The 17,039-nt window shown below is 45.7% G+C and overlaps 1 protein-coding gene across 17 annotated transcripts in view; it reads left to right on the top strand.

The window, feature by feature from the left end:
• The window catches only part of TTLL5 (tubulin tyrosine ligase like 5), a 238,117-nt gene that overhangs the window by 196,445 nt on the left and 24,633 nt on the right, over nt 1-17,039 (top strand). For 14 of the 17 annotated variants that reach the window (XM_084791597.1, XM_084791586.1, XM_084791585.1 and 11 more), the window contains 2 exons: nt 7,351-7,433; nt 11,023-11,145. The exons of 1 other annotated variant lie outside the window; for it this stretch is intronic. In XM_084791597.1, coding sequence (XP_084647723.1) covers nt 7,351-7,433; nt 11,023-11,144 — 205 coding nt within the window. In that variant the 3' untranslated portion in view covers nt 11,145. Of the gene's footprint in view, nt 1-7,350; nt 7,434-11,022; nt 11,146-12,191; nt 13,249-17,039 lie in introns of those variants that run through there. 2 more of the 17 variants (XM_084791591.1, XM_084791596.1) reach the window with 2 other exon arrangements.

The raw sequence follows: 17,039 nt of genomic DNA, 5'->3' as shown, positions 1-17,039 counted from the left end.
TTGTGGGGGTAGCCAGAGGTATATTATAGATTAACCATTGACTATTGATCTTGCAATACTTTAGTATGTGGTTTGAAGAAACATGGTTGAGTATGTTGTATATCCATCCTTACAGAGGGGGTTCTCAATGTATTTCTGAAAATGGTCATTGTAATTAGTGATTGTAAAGTTTCCATGCTAGAAGGTCAAGGGGGGGTGTAGGAGGAGGGTACACAGGTGACTGAGCCACAGCTGGCATTCTTAGCACCCAGAATGCTAACCACAGCCTTCCCAGCAGACCACTGACTTCAGAAGTCCCTACCAGTGCTCTTAAATTACATGTGTCCAGCAAGTGGAGATTAATCATCCTAAGATATTGTTTTTGGAAAATCAAAGTAAGCACTTAGGAACATGGCCCCTTCCTTTCCATGCCAGTTCCACTTATGACTGGTGAAGCACTCACAAGGAGAATGCCACTCTGATGCAGAGCAAGTGGGGAATTCCTGCTAGGTGCTACCCAGGAAGGGCTGGATGAAGAACAACATTGAAGAACAACAACAATATGGCTTCTTATGAGAGTACAGTCTGGGAAATGAGTGGGAACTTGGAATGCCCCACATAGTCTCCTCTCACTGGGGGACAAAGCTTGGACTTAGGAGGAGGTTCGAGTCACTTCTCTTCCCTTTGTTGCCCTCATCATTTGAAGGGTCTTCAGGCTTGCTTTGTTACAGACCGTGATATCAGAGAGACAGGGCCCAGCATCTTCCTCAGCAGAAGTCACGGTAGTTATGTGTGGGTGAGGAGTGTCAGAGTCACAGAGTGATGGATCTTCCTTTAGTGGTCCATCTATGGGTCACTGGATTAAAAACATGGGCTTTCTTCCCTGCCTGCTGTGGGTGAGGTGGGAACATGACTGATGGAGAGCCCCTCCCTTGCTTTGGGTCTCTAAGACTTTCTGCTTTAAAGGTGAGCAAGTATTGAGAGCTCCCGGGTCTGAGAACAGATTAAAAGGATTTATGGATCCAGAGGTGGCTTTGCCAGCTTCTAAAATAAGCTAATGTGAGAAAGAAGAGCATTTTAGAAATCACTCAAGTTGAATTCTTAACAGACTTTAAAAGTGTAGTGGAGATTCCTCCAGAGGATCTTTTATTGTATAGGATTGTTTTAGCTAGTCTGGGTTTTTTGTTTTTCCATATGAAGTTGCAAATTGACCTTTCAATGTCTTAAAAAAAATTGTGTAGGAATTTTGATAGGCATTGCATTGAATCTGTAAATTGCTTTTGGTAAGCTGGCCATTTTTATTATCTTAATTCTCCCAATCCACGAACAAGGAAGATTCCCTTCCGTCTTCTCATGTCATCTTCAATCTCTTTCTTCAGGGATTTAAAGTTTTTTTTCAAACAAGTCCTTCACTTGCTTGGTTAGAGTAACACCTAGATATTTTATATTGCCTGTGGCTAACGTGAAGGGTGTATTTTTCCTAATTTCTTTCTCTGCCTGATTGTCATTTGTATAAAGGAAGGCGACTGACTTTTTTGAGTTACTTTTGTATCCAGCCAATTTGTTGAAGGTGAGTGAGCATCATGTGCCACACCATTCTCCTGTCTCCACTCTCGCCATTGCTATGGGAGTATTGGGCTTATAGATGATGCCATCATATCCAGCTTTTTATGTGAGTTCCAGAGAACAAACTGCATCAAGCTCTGCTAGATGGGTTTATGTGACATTGATCAGGTTTTTTCTTGTTGTTTTCTGAGACAAGATTTCACTGTGTAGCCTTGGCTGTCTTGGACTGCTATGTAGACCAAGCTGGCCTCGAACTCACAGGGATCCACCTGCCCTGCCTCCTGAGTGCTGTGATTAAAGGCATGTGCCACCATGCCTGGCCACACACACATTTTTTTTTAAGGCAAGTGATAGAAAATAAATGAGTTAATTGTATAGTCTGAAAAGACATTAAAAGACAATTGATGAAACTAACTAAAAAAAAAAGAAAAACCAAAACCACCTGTAAGAATGTCGGGAAGAAGTTAGAAGATAGGCAATCAATCTGTGAGTGAGTACTTAACAAGAAAAATTAAAGCATGTGTTCCATTTGAAGAACATTCATTTCTTTAGCCTACCTATAGGTAGACTAAAGATTTCTTCTCACCTTAGAAGCTAGTTTTCACTGTTTGCGGGAGAGTGGGTTTTTTAGTCATTTTTAAATTATGAGCCAGGTGGTGGTGATGGCAGTGGTGGCAACGCACACCTGTAATCCCAGCACTTGGGAAGCTGAGGCTGGCGGATCTCGGTGAGTTCAAGGCCAATGTGGTCTACAGAGTGAGTTCCGGGACAGCCAAGCCTACACAAAGAAACTCTGTCTCAAGAAAAACATATATATTTTAAAAATATGTATTATATGCACATGTGTGTGGGTACCCTGAAGGGCAAATGAGGGCATCAGATCTCCTAGAGCTGGAGTTACCCAATAAGTGTTGGGAATGGAACTGTGGTCCTCTGCAAAAGCAGTAAGTGCTCTTAGCTGCTGGGCCATCTCCCCAGCCCCACCAGTAGCACTCTGCAAAAAATGACTGAATTTGGGGTGTCTTCGGGAACCTTCCCAAATGTACCCAGGCCACTGTCATTCAGTCCTGAGATGGTCAGCATCTCAAGCTCTGGCTTTGTGTACAGTCTGAGCATTTTCTTCAGTAGAGCCTTCCTTCTTGCCCTGGCTAGCTTATTGTCACTTTGACATAAGTTGATTTATTTGGGAAGAGGGACTCTCACTTGAGAAAATGCCTCCCTAAGATTTGCCTGTAAACAAACCTGAAACGTAGTGCTCTTTTTTAAAAACTCTACTTTATTTGAGGGTTTTTAGGCCTCAACTTCCCATATGTACGTAGGAGAGAGGAGGTTAGTGGGGAGAGGGGGCCCTTTTACTTCTCCCAGCTGTTTATGGTCAAAGGGTCTTCAGGGCCATACCAGTCTCCATCAACTACAGATGCAGCTACCATTCTCCTCCAAACCGCTGAACCCCATAGCATCTCAATGCATCTGTCTGCTCCAAACTGCCACACTGTCTGTCTCTGGTCTCTTCAAACTGCTACACACCGCACGCCAACACCACCCCCACCCCAGCTCTCTCTGGGCTCTCATTTATATCCTCAGAGCCCTAGACCACATCACGCCCCTCTCTGTACCACATGAGGAAGGCCACGCCCTGCAGGAGACAGTGCACAGGAGTGGACAAACTAAAGCTCAAACTGACATCCCACACTTGGGATTAAAACAAAAACATATTTACATAACACAACTGAGTTTATATTGAAACCAAAACTTGGATTATACTGTAGTGCATTTCCTTAGTTACTGACTGATGTGGCAAACTCAGCTCACTATCAGTGATGCCATCCTGGGCATGTGAAGAAAGCCAGATGAGCAAGCCAGGAGGAGCCAGCACTCTCCCATGACCTGTGCTTCGGTTCTTCCCTCTAGCTTCCTGCTGTGGGTTCCTGCTCTAACTTCCCCTCATGATGAGCTGTTGTGTGGAACCGCACGTTGAAATAAACCCTTGATTTTAGTCATGGTGTTTCATCACAGCAATAGAAACCCTCAGACACTTCTAAGAAAAAGCATTTCTGAGGTGATGCCATGAATCCAAGTAAACTGTTTCACTCTAAAGCATTGGCCTCAGGGACCAGTACCCGTAAGTTAAAGATGGGGAAAGTCTTGGAAAGAACCTGATGTATCCAGCACAAACTGTAGCCAGCCTGTGAAGTAAGAGGAGGAGACCCAGAAGGGAAGACTAACACTTCAGCAAAGGTTACATGAAGCAAGAGCAGAGGAAACCACACAAAGAATAACTAAAGATGCTCCAAAAAGGACATCGGATGCCTCGCTGGCCTAGTGGATCACAGGGCCATTACTCACCATATTCCCCAAGACCTGTACCAAGGAGTGTACAGGCTGCCTGCATGGAGTGCTCATGCTGCCAGGGTACCCCTGGACAACCCTTTGACTGCTTTAAATTCCCCAAGTCAAGGCTTCCTTCTAGTCCTACCAAGGTCTTTCAAAGGGATGAACACAGACAGTATTTTATCTTACAGCAGTATTATTTGTAGTTCATTGTTGAACTGCTTCTTTGATGGCCTATTCCTTTAGAAGAATGCCTGCAACAGGTTCTTTCTTAGACTTCTGAAAAGGTAGAAAGAGAAGAGAAATAGACAGGCAGACAGGGAACAAGTGATTCCCGTCTCAGACTGCAGAGGGTACATTTAGTCTTTCCTCTGTGGGTGGTAGCTATGGGCAAGTCCCAGAGAACCCACTACCTAAATGAAAACAGTACGCTCTCGTTAGTGAATTGTTTGAATGACAGTGGTGATAATATGGGTGTCTGCTTAGTGTGACAACTGTCATTGGGCTTTGATGTCCCTTACCTTAATGGTCTTCACTCTCAACATTCTGTGGTTCTGTCATGCTGTTGCCCAAGAACAGTAACCACCTTGAAGACAGCCAGAGAGGGCTGGGGAAAGCACGGGAGTGGGGTAGCTGCTGGGACGCCTGAGACCATTGATTACATCTTGTGTACTGGAGAAGCAAGGAGGGGTAGAGACAAGGAAAAGACAAAACTGCTATTTCTATGGCTGTGATTAAAAACACTGACCCAAAGCAACTTCTGGGGGGGGGAGGGGGCAAAAGGGGTTATTTGAGGTTATAGTTCCAGATCACAAGACATCACTGAGGAAGTCAAGGCAGGACCTTGAAGGCAGGTCTCATTTCATTACCTTTTACCAAAAAAAAACCCCTCATTTTACAGCTGCAGAGGTACAACAGGAAGCATGGAAGCTGGCTGGCTTGCAGTCTAACTTATACTGACTTTATTATATAGTTGACAGACCACCTGCCGTGGGATGGTACCACCTACAGTGTGTTGGCTTTTCTACACCAGTTAAGAGTCAATTACTCCACTCCTTCCACAGGCCAATCTGATCTAGGCAGTTCCTCAGTTGAGGCTCAGATGATTCTAGGCTGCATCGGGTTGATAGGTAAAGCTAACTAGGACATCATCATCCCTATGTTCTTAGGTAAATATCCGTGAAGTACATTTACTCCTAGGAAAGCAGCAAAGAACACATCCACCCCTGACTAGCTGTGCTTCAGAGTGGGTTGCTCAGAAGCTGTAATGTATTTTCCCAAGGAAATGATGTTAGCACAACAAAAGCGTGTTTACCCGTAGAATGCCAAAGCAGTCATAACAGACCTAAGCCATTTTGGATGCTAGTGTTTCCATGGAAAATTTCACTCAGCTTTTTCCCTTTGAATTGCTGTGGACACATTTCTCCATCAAAGAGGAGTAGGGGCCCCATGGCAGAAACTGTAGAACCTTAAGCTCCCGACTCCAAGCCTGTGGTGCTTGGGGCTGGAAGGAGGCCGGAGGAGGGAATTGGGCACAGGGGCCTGCAGAGCTTGGCAGAAGAACAGCATAAAGCCTGTTAAAGGAGAAAGTGAGTGGGCATCCCAGAGAGGCAAAAAAGAAGATTCAGAGATTTGGGGGACCCAGAACCCACTAGGTCTAAGCTTCCAGGGTCTCCTCTCTTTGTCTGGCACCTCACTTCCTGATTCTTCTACAGACCCTCCCTTTTTACTGCTCACACACAGGCTTCTTTAGTGGAGCTGAGTTCAAGCCCCGGCTGTTCCCTCCTCAGCTGATCCTGAAGTAAGTACATTGCTTTAATGTGGCTTGTTTGTGTTTACTTCCATCAAGGAAAAGGCCCTACTAGGCCTCCCAGCACTTCTTTTTCAACTGAACTAAATATTCACCCTCTCCTTATTGGTCCCCAGAGGTTCTCAGGAGAGTGTGAGCCTGTTCCTGGCTCAGAATCATTGAACAAATCTATTTCTTCACAAAAGTATTTTCCCTCCTCTCCACTCTGAGCCAGCACCTATTTCTCAGAATGTTATGACTCAACTAAAATAGGACTTCCTCTGAAAGGTCATCCTTGACCTTGCTCTTTGCCAGTGAACGCAGGCTCCCTGCTCCCTTCTCTCCTAATCAGTTCTGCCTTGCTCCCTAACACCCATTGCACATTCACATCTTATGTATTTGCTTTAATGTCTGCTGCACCACATCATGAAATACAAGACATTTTTATAAATATAAATATAAAAAATTTTAAAGATTTTTATTTATTACATATACAAACCAGAAGAGGTCACCAGATCCCATTACAGATGGTTGTGAGCCACCATGTGGTTGCTGGGAATTGAACTCAGGACCTCTGGAAGAACAGAGTGCTCCTGACCTCTGAGCCATCGCTCCAGCCCCATAAAAAACATTTTTTATGTGAACTAGTGAGTAGGAAAGCCACATTGGGGGAGGGGCTTCCAAAGACTGGGTTGGATAAATGCTCAACAGAACAAAACCAGAGGAATGAGCAAACAATAGCTGTAATCTCCCAGTCAGAACTTCCATATACTAATTAAATCAAGGCGGATGGCCCCACCAAATATATGTGCTTATAGGCATAGTGGGTCAGATTTCGTCCAAAAATATGTATTAGCTATCTACTGTAAGCAAAATGTACCGGGCGAGCAAGGCTGTTAATAGTCTCTGTCCTCAAAGAGCTTATGCTCCAGTCAAGATGACAGATAGGATGCAACCATCTATATAAGTTGATAATTATAACTTTGAAACTTATAATTTTGTTGAGTGCAATGAATAATGACAGAAAGTTGTAAGAGCCATTAACAGGGAGATTGACATGAAGATCTGTTGCCATCATGCCAGAACGGACTTTCTGAGGCATGCTGGGGACACGTGTCATGTTCTGCCTCCTCCAGAGTTGGCCTGCGGGGAGGTGCCATATAGGGGTGTCTCAGCCTGAGTGTGCACTGCAGAATGAATGTTTAGTGCCACTCCTGCCTCTACTCACTAGGCAACACAATGCATGCTAGTCACAGATGGCCAGGGCAGGGTGGCGGTGACCAAGCCTGCCCCTCCCTTCCCAGTAAGAGCTGTAAGAGCCACTGCTCTATGGGAAGTGTGGCCTTTAAAGAGCATGGTTTAGCTAGGTCAGAACCAGAAGTGAATGTATTCATTTGCTAAATGGCGACTTATTGAGTAGTAAGACAGTGCAGTAAATAAAGAACAGACAAAAGGTTAGCTTTGAAATATATAATGTTCTGGGAGACGGATGGATGTCTGTTGGTGAAAGAAGTCATCTGTGGGAATATGACATTTTTAAAAAGTCTTAAGAGAAGCTTGGAGTGTCCTCCAAAGAGAAGAAATACCGAGAGCAAGAGAGCAGGCCGTTGGGGGTCTGCCCTTGACCTTGCCTTCCACCAGCAGCTGCCTGCCTGCAGCTCTCACCAGCCTCCTTTGTGTTTCAGAGGGTCCCCCGCAGAAGGGCAGCTGAACGGACTCCAGAACAGCCTTAACCCTGCAGCCTTCATGCCCATCGCCAGCTCCACAGGTCAGTGGGCTGTGCCAGCTCTTCTCTGGGGTGGGGGTGAGGGGCAGCAAGGAAGGTGGCATCTAGCAGTTCTCTCCTTTGCCCTGTTAAGAGCTTCAGCTCAAAGAACAAATGGCCAGGCTTTGAAAGCACTGGCAGATAGGTATGTTGATATACTTTTTCTTTAGAATAATAATGCTGTCCCAGGTAGGCATTTGTTTGGGACAGATCAGGTAAATGCAACATCCTTGTCCGATAGAATGCTCTCAAAGTTGTAATGCTGAGTGCACACTCCCTGTGTTTGCATAGTTTCACTACACAGAGTATTTCTATGTGGTGGATCTCTCACCCTTACAACAGCTTCATGCAATCCATCTCCCACCTCTTCTCACGTGCGGAAACTAAGACTCAGCATATTAGTTGTACCTGCATCCAGAGTTAGATGTCTGGTTTTTGATGTGAGTCTTGTATTGATGCTAAAGGCCAGTTGCAGGGCCTGGAGCCTTTTGTTGTAGGTGCATACATGCAAGTGATGCAGCAGTAAGCCAGAGAGTCTTTTTGGATAGTACTTCTTAAAGACAACACTTATCAGAAAACTGAAAGTCACTTTGACTCAAGTCAGCTAACATTCACTATTGAGTATCTACTATGGAGCAGAGCACGTGGCCTCCGTACAGCACAAAGCAAACAAAACAGTCTTCACTCTGCTTGAGGAGCTGGAAAGAGACTCCGGGAGATGGAAAAGGCATGGGGCGTGGCTCCAGGGGATTCTGAGGTTGATTCTGGCACTGGGGACTTGGGGAATGACAACAGACTACATTGACTTTGCTGTACATCACAAGCTGTGTGCTGGGGGCTTTACAGTAGCCTCATTGTCAAGTGTACAAATCTTAAGAACTGAGAGCCCTGTCTTACTTACGTGTAGAGGAATCATGGCTACTAAGTGGCAAGGCAGTTTTATACCCAGGGAGTGAATCCAGGATCTTTTAGTTGTAGGAGTACTTCCTGAGAAGGAAATATTTAAGCCAAGACTTGAAGATAGGCGACCTACAAGGAGCAGGGCAGTGTGGGGTGAAAGGAGGTCCAGGAATAACTCCATTTGTTAGTGTGGCTGGGGAAGGGGTATGAGCAAGAGAATGCTCGAGAAAAGTGGGGAGGTATCCGGGCCAGTCATAAGCCATGGAGCGAACTTGTCATCATCGTGACAGCTGCAAGAAGCTCTGGAGGAGGTCAAGCAGAGTTCAGGGAGTGTGACAAGGAGTGGCAGTGCCCCTGCACATTCCCTGAGAAGCTGGGCTGTAGCGTGAGAATGGTTACAAGTGTCTCACTGCTTTATTCTGAGGATTAAATGAAGCAGTGTATGGAAGGACTCCTCCTGTACCCAGTTTATTGGGCCATATTACCATTCTAATAAGAGCGTAAAAATTAGTTCTCCTTCACACCTTTGGGACCTGAGTTCAGAAGATACTTAATGACTCTACTCAGGACCCTCCTCATGAGTACTAGAGCATCGTAGTGTTGGCTGTTTTGTACTGGAGGTTGAACATGCCTTACATGTGCTAGGTACCCTGCCACTGAGAACACCCCCAAGCTATTGAGAGCAGGGCAGCTATTTTTAAGGAGGTAAAACTTGCACCTGGAGCTGTGATGGAGAAAAGTGATGACTAGTAATCTAAGTGCTCCGGGTCACAGCACTTAGAACCCCCTGCCCCTCTGCATCCCGTAACCTGGAGACATTTGCAAGGCCTAGGAGCTTGAGCCGTGTGGAGTTGAGCTCTGTGTGCTCTCTGGCTAAGGGGATTAGAACTGTGAAGGATCAACTGGGGCATGTTGCGGCGGCTTGATGGCCCCTGAGGACATTCTGTAGAGGGTCTTGGCAGAGTCGTTCTGCATAAACCACAGATCACACAGCTTTCTTCTTCATCAGCCATTTTCTCTGTTTCCCCCTTAAGGTACCAGCCTTGTTTATTCACCAGATAGATAGTCATTGCTTTTGTCACTCTGTGGCTCTAGCTCTACATGTTGTTGGATTTGGTGTCTGTGACCCTTCTGGTATTCCTGATACTAAAGAAACACTGAGGTGCAGAAACTAGTAAGAGCTGACACTTTGTGACTTCCCAGCGCACGTGTCATTGGCCACAGCTAGTGAGTAACTGCCCCAGATGGCAGTGCTCGAGCAAGGCAGCTTGTGATCTCTACAGCAATTAGATTTAAAAGCTCCTCTAGGACTTCAGAAGGGTGCTCTGTGGAAAGGATACAGGGCTACTCCCGGTGAGGGAGAAAAAGAGGGGGAGAGAGAACACAACAGTGCCATATTACTCTCCTCAGCCGTATTCCACATACCTGTAGCCCTGCCTTGTATCTTAACAGTCCATAAGTGTGAGCTCATGACTGTTTTCTGACCCTTGACCCTTCTCCTTCCTCTGGCTAGCCCCACTTTAATGTGTGACTTTGCAGGTAACAAGGTAGGGGCTCATCCCGCTCTGAGTGGTAAAACAGCCCTTGACTGCTGGTGGAGGGCTAGTTACCTTCTCTCTGTTATGTGCCTGAGGTACAGTAGCCACTCTCCTAGCTGAGGGCCTGGGCTCCTGTATTCTAAGCTTGCAGTGAAAGGCAGGGAGATTTGGAAACTTGAGAAGGAAGCTGGACTGAGGGCCCTCAGCCTGAAGCCAAACTCACTGGTTTCCTTATAACCATGTGTTTCTTCTTGAGCTATGAAGTGCTAATGGTGAACTCAAACAGCGAAGAAGGCAAACTAGATAACTGAGGTCAGCTCCATTAACATAGCGACCTGCAGCCACACCCTCTGCCCTTGGCGCAGCCCACCTGTTCCCTATTGTAAAGCAGGTTGTCCTGCAGCCTCTTCCTGCCCTACACTCTTGCCTTAGGCTCCTGTCGGCCTGTAGATATGATGGGACCTTGCAATCCTGAAAATCAGTGATTGATGTCATTTACAGGAAATAAGAAGCCATGTCCTATTAAATACTTATTGTGTCCAGCCCTTGTGAAATGTCCCCATGCTCTTCATGGGGACAGCACAAAGCCCCTCAGTGTGACTGTGCCCACCCACTCCCCTGTGTCTTGAGACAAGAGAAATGAACTTGCTTTTCTATAAAGTAAATCCAGTGGGACTTACACCCTTAGGACCTGGAAGTCTCTTTAATTTCCATATGACGTATTTGCCTAGAGAAACCTGTTTTCATTATCGGATTATTATTTTATCATACATTCTGTAGTTGTTGGGGCTCCTTGGTGGGTCTGAGCATAGGAAGTTAAGAATAAAATAAGCAGTGCTCCTGGGAAGTAGCCTTAGTGTCCGATGCCTCTTTCTCTTCTTTTCCTTCCACTTCCTCCTTGTCTGGGGCTATAACTTCTATGCCCGTTATTAAACCTCCCCAAACATTCCTCTCTACAGGGCCAGAGGGTAAGGTTTGAGGTGCTGGCCCCTCCAAAGCAGAAGACAGACAGTGGGGTTGGTGTTGGTAGGAAGCAGGGTGACAACATTGAGGACAATGATTCCCTCAGCCTAGTTTGGGATTTTACCAGTCACCCTTTGGGACAAGATCATATACAATGTTAAGTGGGATTTTTTTTTCCTTCGTTTTTTCAGGATCTTTGGAAGCTCCCCAAGTTATTTTCGCCAGATCCAAACCCTTACCCACACAGTCTGGAGCTCTTGCTACAGTTATAGGACAGAGAAAATCAAAGTCGATGAAGTCAGGGACAATTTAAGGTAATAGTAAGAATAAGAGCGTATTTTGTCGTTATCATTTTCTGACCTTGTACCACAGCAAGGGATTTATTAGCTAAGAAGAAATGCAATGCAGAGCAGGGGCTAGGGGCATAGCTCAGGGATACAACACATGCTCAGCATGTATGAAGCCCTGGGTCAGGTCCCAGCAGCAACAAAGAAGAAAGGTAGTCAAGGTGGGACTTTATAAAAAATAAAGCACATAAGGATGACTTCAAACCTGGGTCAAAGTTGAGCTGTGCATAGCTCAGCTAGCTTCTCTACTGTACTGGCCTCCCAGAAGGTGGCGCTGTGGCAGTAAGAACTTTGCTGTTATTGGAGGCTTTGCTTAAACAAACAGGGTCTCTTTAAGACAAATCAAAAACATGAAAGCCATAACCAAGGCTCACAGGTAAATGTAACATTGTGTGTGGGAATAGAGAGATGCTGTTAAGACCCAAGAGCAGTTATCTCAAAAGAGATTGTTTATTACCAGGAAAGGCTTGCTGACTAGGGGTAGGTGGTTTGTGGACTTTGAGATACTGAGATGGAAAGGGAATATAAATATTTCGTAAAGGCTTTGGTGACGTTGATAATTGTGGTTGTTACAAGTTTTTAATAAGCATACACCCGGTAATTGGGGGCAAAACAAGCTGTACCCCATCCTAACCACCAGTGGTAACCTATGCAATTAAGGAGTTGCCAGACTTGGCCTTGTGAGGCTATGTCCTCACTCTACTAATGCTCCCTACCCTCAGTGTTCTATTCCAGCTATAGCCTTCAAGTTAACAGAAATGTCCCTGAAACCTCAAGCCCACAGTTGCTCCTTTCTTCCTTGCTCACTTACTCTTCTTTCCCACACACTCAGCATTAATGGACACCTCCTATGAGCTTAATATTCTCCTTACCTCTGGGGGAGATTTTATAAACTTCTTTGAGAAGCAGTATTCATTAAAATACCCCAGGAGTGCAAAGGAGAAAGGGAAGTTATTTACCCACCACAGGGTTCATTTACATTGGATCAGAAAACTTCAAATATCTTTCCCCAGCCCATTTAAACTCTCTCCAGAAAGGAATGAGCCGAGAGACAGGAACACCAAATCCAGGACTTGATCATCTACCAAAATGCACCAGAGAAACCGAAAACACCCCAAATTCTGGAAGCTCTCAGCCAATGGCATTTTAATGCTCTATCTAAGCACACTGTCCTACGATGAACAACTTGTAAAGTATAGAAAACTGAGCGAGAAGGTCAAGATCTCCTTTAGAATACTGGCATCCAGAAGGGTGAATGTGACAGCCAGCTCCAAACCAAACCGATGGCCTGCCAAGGAGTGCTGGCGTCCCTCCGTTTCCAGGTCTGTGAGACTTGGGCCTGCCGAGTAGTATCGCTTTCCTCGAGCCCCTCTCCTGCAATCCCTGGAGTCCTCTCTGAGTCAGCCCTTGGCAGTGTAGGCTTGTCAGCAGCGCAGCCTTGAGAAAGCTCATCTCTTCACCTAGACTTCTATGAAAACATGGTCCTGCTGACCTTGAGCTCACCATCCTCTGGGACATCTGAGGTGGGGAGACAGTGTACCAAGGGTGCATGAGCATGGGCCCAGCCTCAGTCATAGGCTCAGAAACCAGCCACCGGTGAGCAGTACAGTACCAGGCAGGCCCACCAGCCTGGTGTCTGCAGAAACTATCAGTTTGGTTCATATCACCCCTCAGCAGTGGGCTGCCTTCCTTGAACAGAGAAGTAGCTTCTGTGGTGAGGAGGCCACGCCATTCCAGCAGCAGTCTTGTGAAACAGTGGCGAACAGAGGTCTCTGTACCCACAGTTACTGAGGAGCAACATCACCAGCTGTGACAGTCCCCGAAGCCTGCCTTATACAGGCTAGAGAGGCAGACATGACAGACTGAAGAAGATGTGCTGTGTTTGCAAAGTGCGTTGTATAATGCTGAGGAAATACCAGCTGTCCTCTTTGAGGGAACTCTACAGAGGGTATTGGGAACAAAAGCCCATCTAAGAGCCCTCTGTGCTGCCCTAGGCAGTTTACATTCAGACAGACATACTGTTTGTCTTTTTAGCTCCTGTATATCTGTTTTACCAATATAATATAAATATATATATTATGCTAACTGTATTTTCTGTGTTCTCGGTGTTCTGATATTCGGGGTCCCTGCAGACTAGGAAAGTGACCACCTCCGTCAAGGCTATTCAGTCCTGCATATAGCCCCAAGTTGCCCAGAATATGCCTTTTATATGCAAACCAACCAGGCCAAGGTCTGTATCTCCAACAACTCTCTTTATCAGACTTTCCCATGCCAGTCCAAAGTGTTTCCCCTGTGTAGTCATTCCTGACCCAGCTCCCAACATCTAGTGAGTACCTCAGAATTCCAAAGCTGGAACGCTGGAGATTATTCAGAATGGATAAACCGTGTCCTTGATAAGTCTTCTTTTTGCCCAGGACACCAGCGAAGGTGCTTGCCTAGACTTTCCTCTAGCTCCTGTCTGCACACTGACCAGCACTCTTGTTTTGTTTTGTCTTGTTTTTCTGACCGGTGATTATAATACACACTGTTATGCCCATCCCTGGGAGCTGTAAGTCTACCCGGCTTCCTCCTCCCAAGCCTTTCCTTTCCCTCTTCCTTCTATGGCCTCACTGACGTCTCCATTTCATGGCCAACACGTACATTCTCAGAACAAACATCAGCAGGAAGAATTGCATTAATTTGCAGCACCAAGAATCAATAGAATTATTAGTGCAGTTTATATCTCCCCGCTTGCTCTAAGCTGCGGTCTAAGCATTCATTCTGTGATAGGCCTCATCACACAGTGGTACCTAAGCAGTGTACATGGCCCGCTAGCCTGGCTGCCAGCCAGGGAAAGCCCACGCACCCCTGTCCTGAGGCTGCCCTTGTTGCAGTTAGTAACTCTTTCTACATTGAGAAACAAAGCTCAGGTATAGCTGAACCCCCTGGTTGGAAGTTAGAGAGGAGGCCACCTGGCTCTCAATTTAGGAAAGATGGGGGGGTACATCTAAGAGCCCGCCCAACGGGGACTGGCTTGCTTGAAAGAAAGCCAAGAAGCTCTTTTTCTGAAATGGATTGAGAAATAAGCTACTGGGAAAGATAACATCTAAAAATTGATACTGTCTTTTGCAGAGCTGGCCAAATCCCAAGAGAGGAGTGATGCTTCTTCAAGCACTAACAATCACTGCCTTGTTACAGAGACAAGGGAGGTTGGTGGCCTCATTCTCAGGCTGTATTACTGAAGCACACACTGGTCTTGGAAAAATGCCTGGCACCCTAGATCATTAGACTTCTACCTGCTGTTGCATTTTGTAGCAGAACTGTGTGGCCCTGTGTAACCTCCATTCAGTTTGAGTGGAAGAAGATACAGTTTGTTCTTGTATCCCTAAATTGGGCAGTATAAAGTTGCCTTCCCCTGTGAGTCTTCCCCTATTAGCAGTGCAGCCGCCAGTCACACAGCCAGTGACAGACAGACAGACAGGCGCGCGCGCGCGCACACACACACACACACACACACACACACACCCCTCTCTGCCAGTCTTAATGGGATGCTTGTTACAGCCACGTACCTCTGCTTTACCACCCTTGTGTCTTTAGGATATAATTGCTCCAAAAAGTTCTACAGAAAGAAAATGGCATGTTAAGCCATGCCTGTCTTTGGAAAGAGCAAGCTTTACTCATGGAATATTTACAACTGTGCTCACCTGATCTGCAGAGATGGAGCTGGGTTCCAGGGAGTGTAGGTGTTTAACTGCAGGGCTTGGAGAGTGAAGAAGTAGATTGTCCTGTTGACATGATTGGTGTTGATATTTATTCTTTGCTCTTTCAAATTAGGTTCCCTCCAGTCCTCAGAGTGGAAGGCATCCCTAGTTAGACTAAAACAGTCGTCACTTCGACTTCTGTTCTCACCATCTGAGCGTGGGCGCCCTGCTCTTAGCCTAATCTAGGTAATGCAGTTACCTGATGCCAGAGAGGAGCTGCTTGAATGGGCCACATCAGTAAAACATAAGCTATGACCCCAGCACAACATGGGGATGTAAGCAGGAAAGCCAGCCTTGCTCTCAGGTGATGAGGAAAGTCAGCTGGTGCTAAGTTGCTGTAGTGCTTTTATTTATTATTCTCTTGTCATTAAGTAGGAGGTTTGCCTCCCTCCTGTCCCTGTACTGAAATATTTGAGCAGGTTCTTGTCCCCCTCCTTCCTTCCTTCCTCCCTCCCTTCCTTCCTTCCTATTTATTTGTAACTTCCCATAGAAATTCAGATAGGTGTCAAGTCCAAATATAGATTTTTAAATTTTGATAAGTTTTTTTTGTAACTGAACTGATAATGAGCCATTCATAAGTTTTTAATTCAGATATTATAATATGAAAATTTCCAAAAATGCTGCTCTTAGAAGATTCTCCTCTGGTCCTTTGTTTCTATCTGTTTATCCTTCTTTCTGTTATACATGTATGCAAATACTTAACCCTTCCTTATGCAGAGGATCTGAGTCGTCTGCAGTAGGTTTTTGGTCATTAAGAAAGGAGACACCCCAAGATCCAAGGAGGTGGCTCAGTGGGTAAAACACCTTCTGTGCAGCACAAAGCCTGAGTTCCAGTCCCCAGAGCCCACATAGCGCCAGCAAAGCATGCCTGTAACCCCAGTCCTTCCACAGCAAGGTGAGAGGTACACACAGAGAGCTAGCAAGCCTGGTGCATGCATTAGCGCAAAGAGTCGGAATGCTTGTACTGACACACATGAACACACACACACATACCATATGCACAAAAGGAGAGAAGCCTCCAGTGTGCCTCTGTGAAGGCCAGGCGTGAGGGCACATGCCTTTAATCCCAGCACTCAGGAGGCATAGGCATCAGATCGCTGTGAGTTCGAGGCCAGCCTGGACTACAAAGTGAATCCAGGGCAGCCAAGGCTACACAGCGAAACCCTGTCTCAAAAGACCAGAAAAATGAATAAATAAATAAATACACACAGAGAAGAGACAGTCCTCTTAGGGGCCACCAGGCTCATGAAAAGTGGCCACATGACTGAGCAGTGCAGCAGGACTCTGTTAGCCCAGTCATTCCTCTGGCCAGATCATCTGTGACGCCTTCAGATACAGACGTCTGACCTGTCAGATCCTCCACACAAGGAAGGGTAAATATGTGAACATACACATAGCAGTGAGAAGGGCGAACAAGTTTAAAGGTTGAGGAGAGTCTTATTTCTAAGAGCAGCTTCTTGAAAAGTCTGTATTATAATATCTGATTTAAACCAAACTGTTACTACCTAGTACAGTTTGTAGGCTCTCAGCACTGGGGGACTGATGAGATGGCCCCACCTAGCATTGTACTCCATTTTTGTATCCACTCTTCAGACAGGATCAGAACTCTTACCATTCAGTTGCCAGCAGATGCCCACTGGTGGCCAGAGCTCCCTCCTCGGTGGCAGCTGCCTTCCAGTCACATGGCAGCCTGCTGCTAGTGTAGCATGAGACTAGGAGGCAAAGAGGCCGGGTTATGCGCTGCTGGCAGCCTCTTTCAGATGAGATTATAACTAGACAAGTACAACATAAACTTCACCTCTAGCGTAAAGTCACAAAGTATTAATAAAACAAAAGCATGAACTATGAAGGGAAACTCAGAGTCAAGAAATGAGAAAATTAAATTTTTTTAAAATCAGAGGTCAAATAAACTACAGTTGAGGTAAAACTTAGTCCTGGGTGTTATGTTAGCCAGAACAAAGAGGAAACAGAATACAAATTTGAGTTCTCATTACCTGACAGGACATGCTCAGTTGAGGAGTACTTACCGGGCATGCATTTGGCTCAGGTTTGCTTTACCAGTACCACAAAAAATAAAAATAAAAAAAAGAAACTACGGGAGGGTGAAAAATCAAGCTTTTT

This window comes from Acomys minous (genome assembly GCF_964271855.1).
Source record: "Acomys minous genome assembly, chromosome: 8".
Taxonomy (NCBI): domain Eukaryota; kingdom Metazoa; phylum Chordata; class Mammalia; order Rodentia; family Muridae; genus Acomys; species Acomys minous.
Note: the sequence above shows the minus strand (reverse complement) of the source record. Positions and strands in the feature narration are given on the sequence as shown.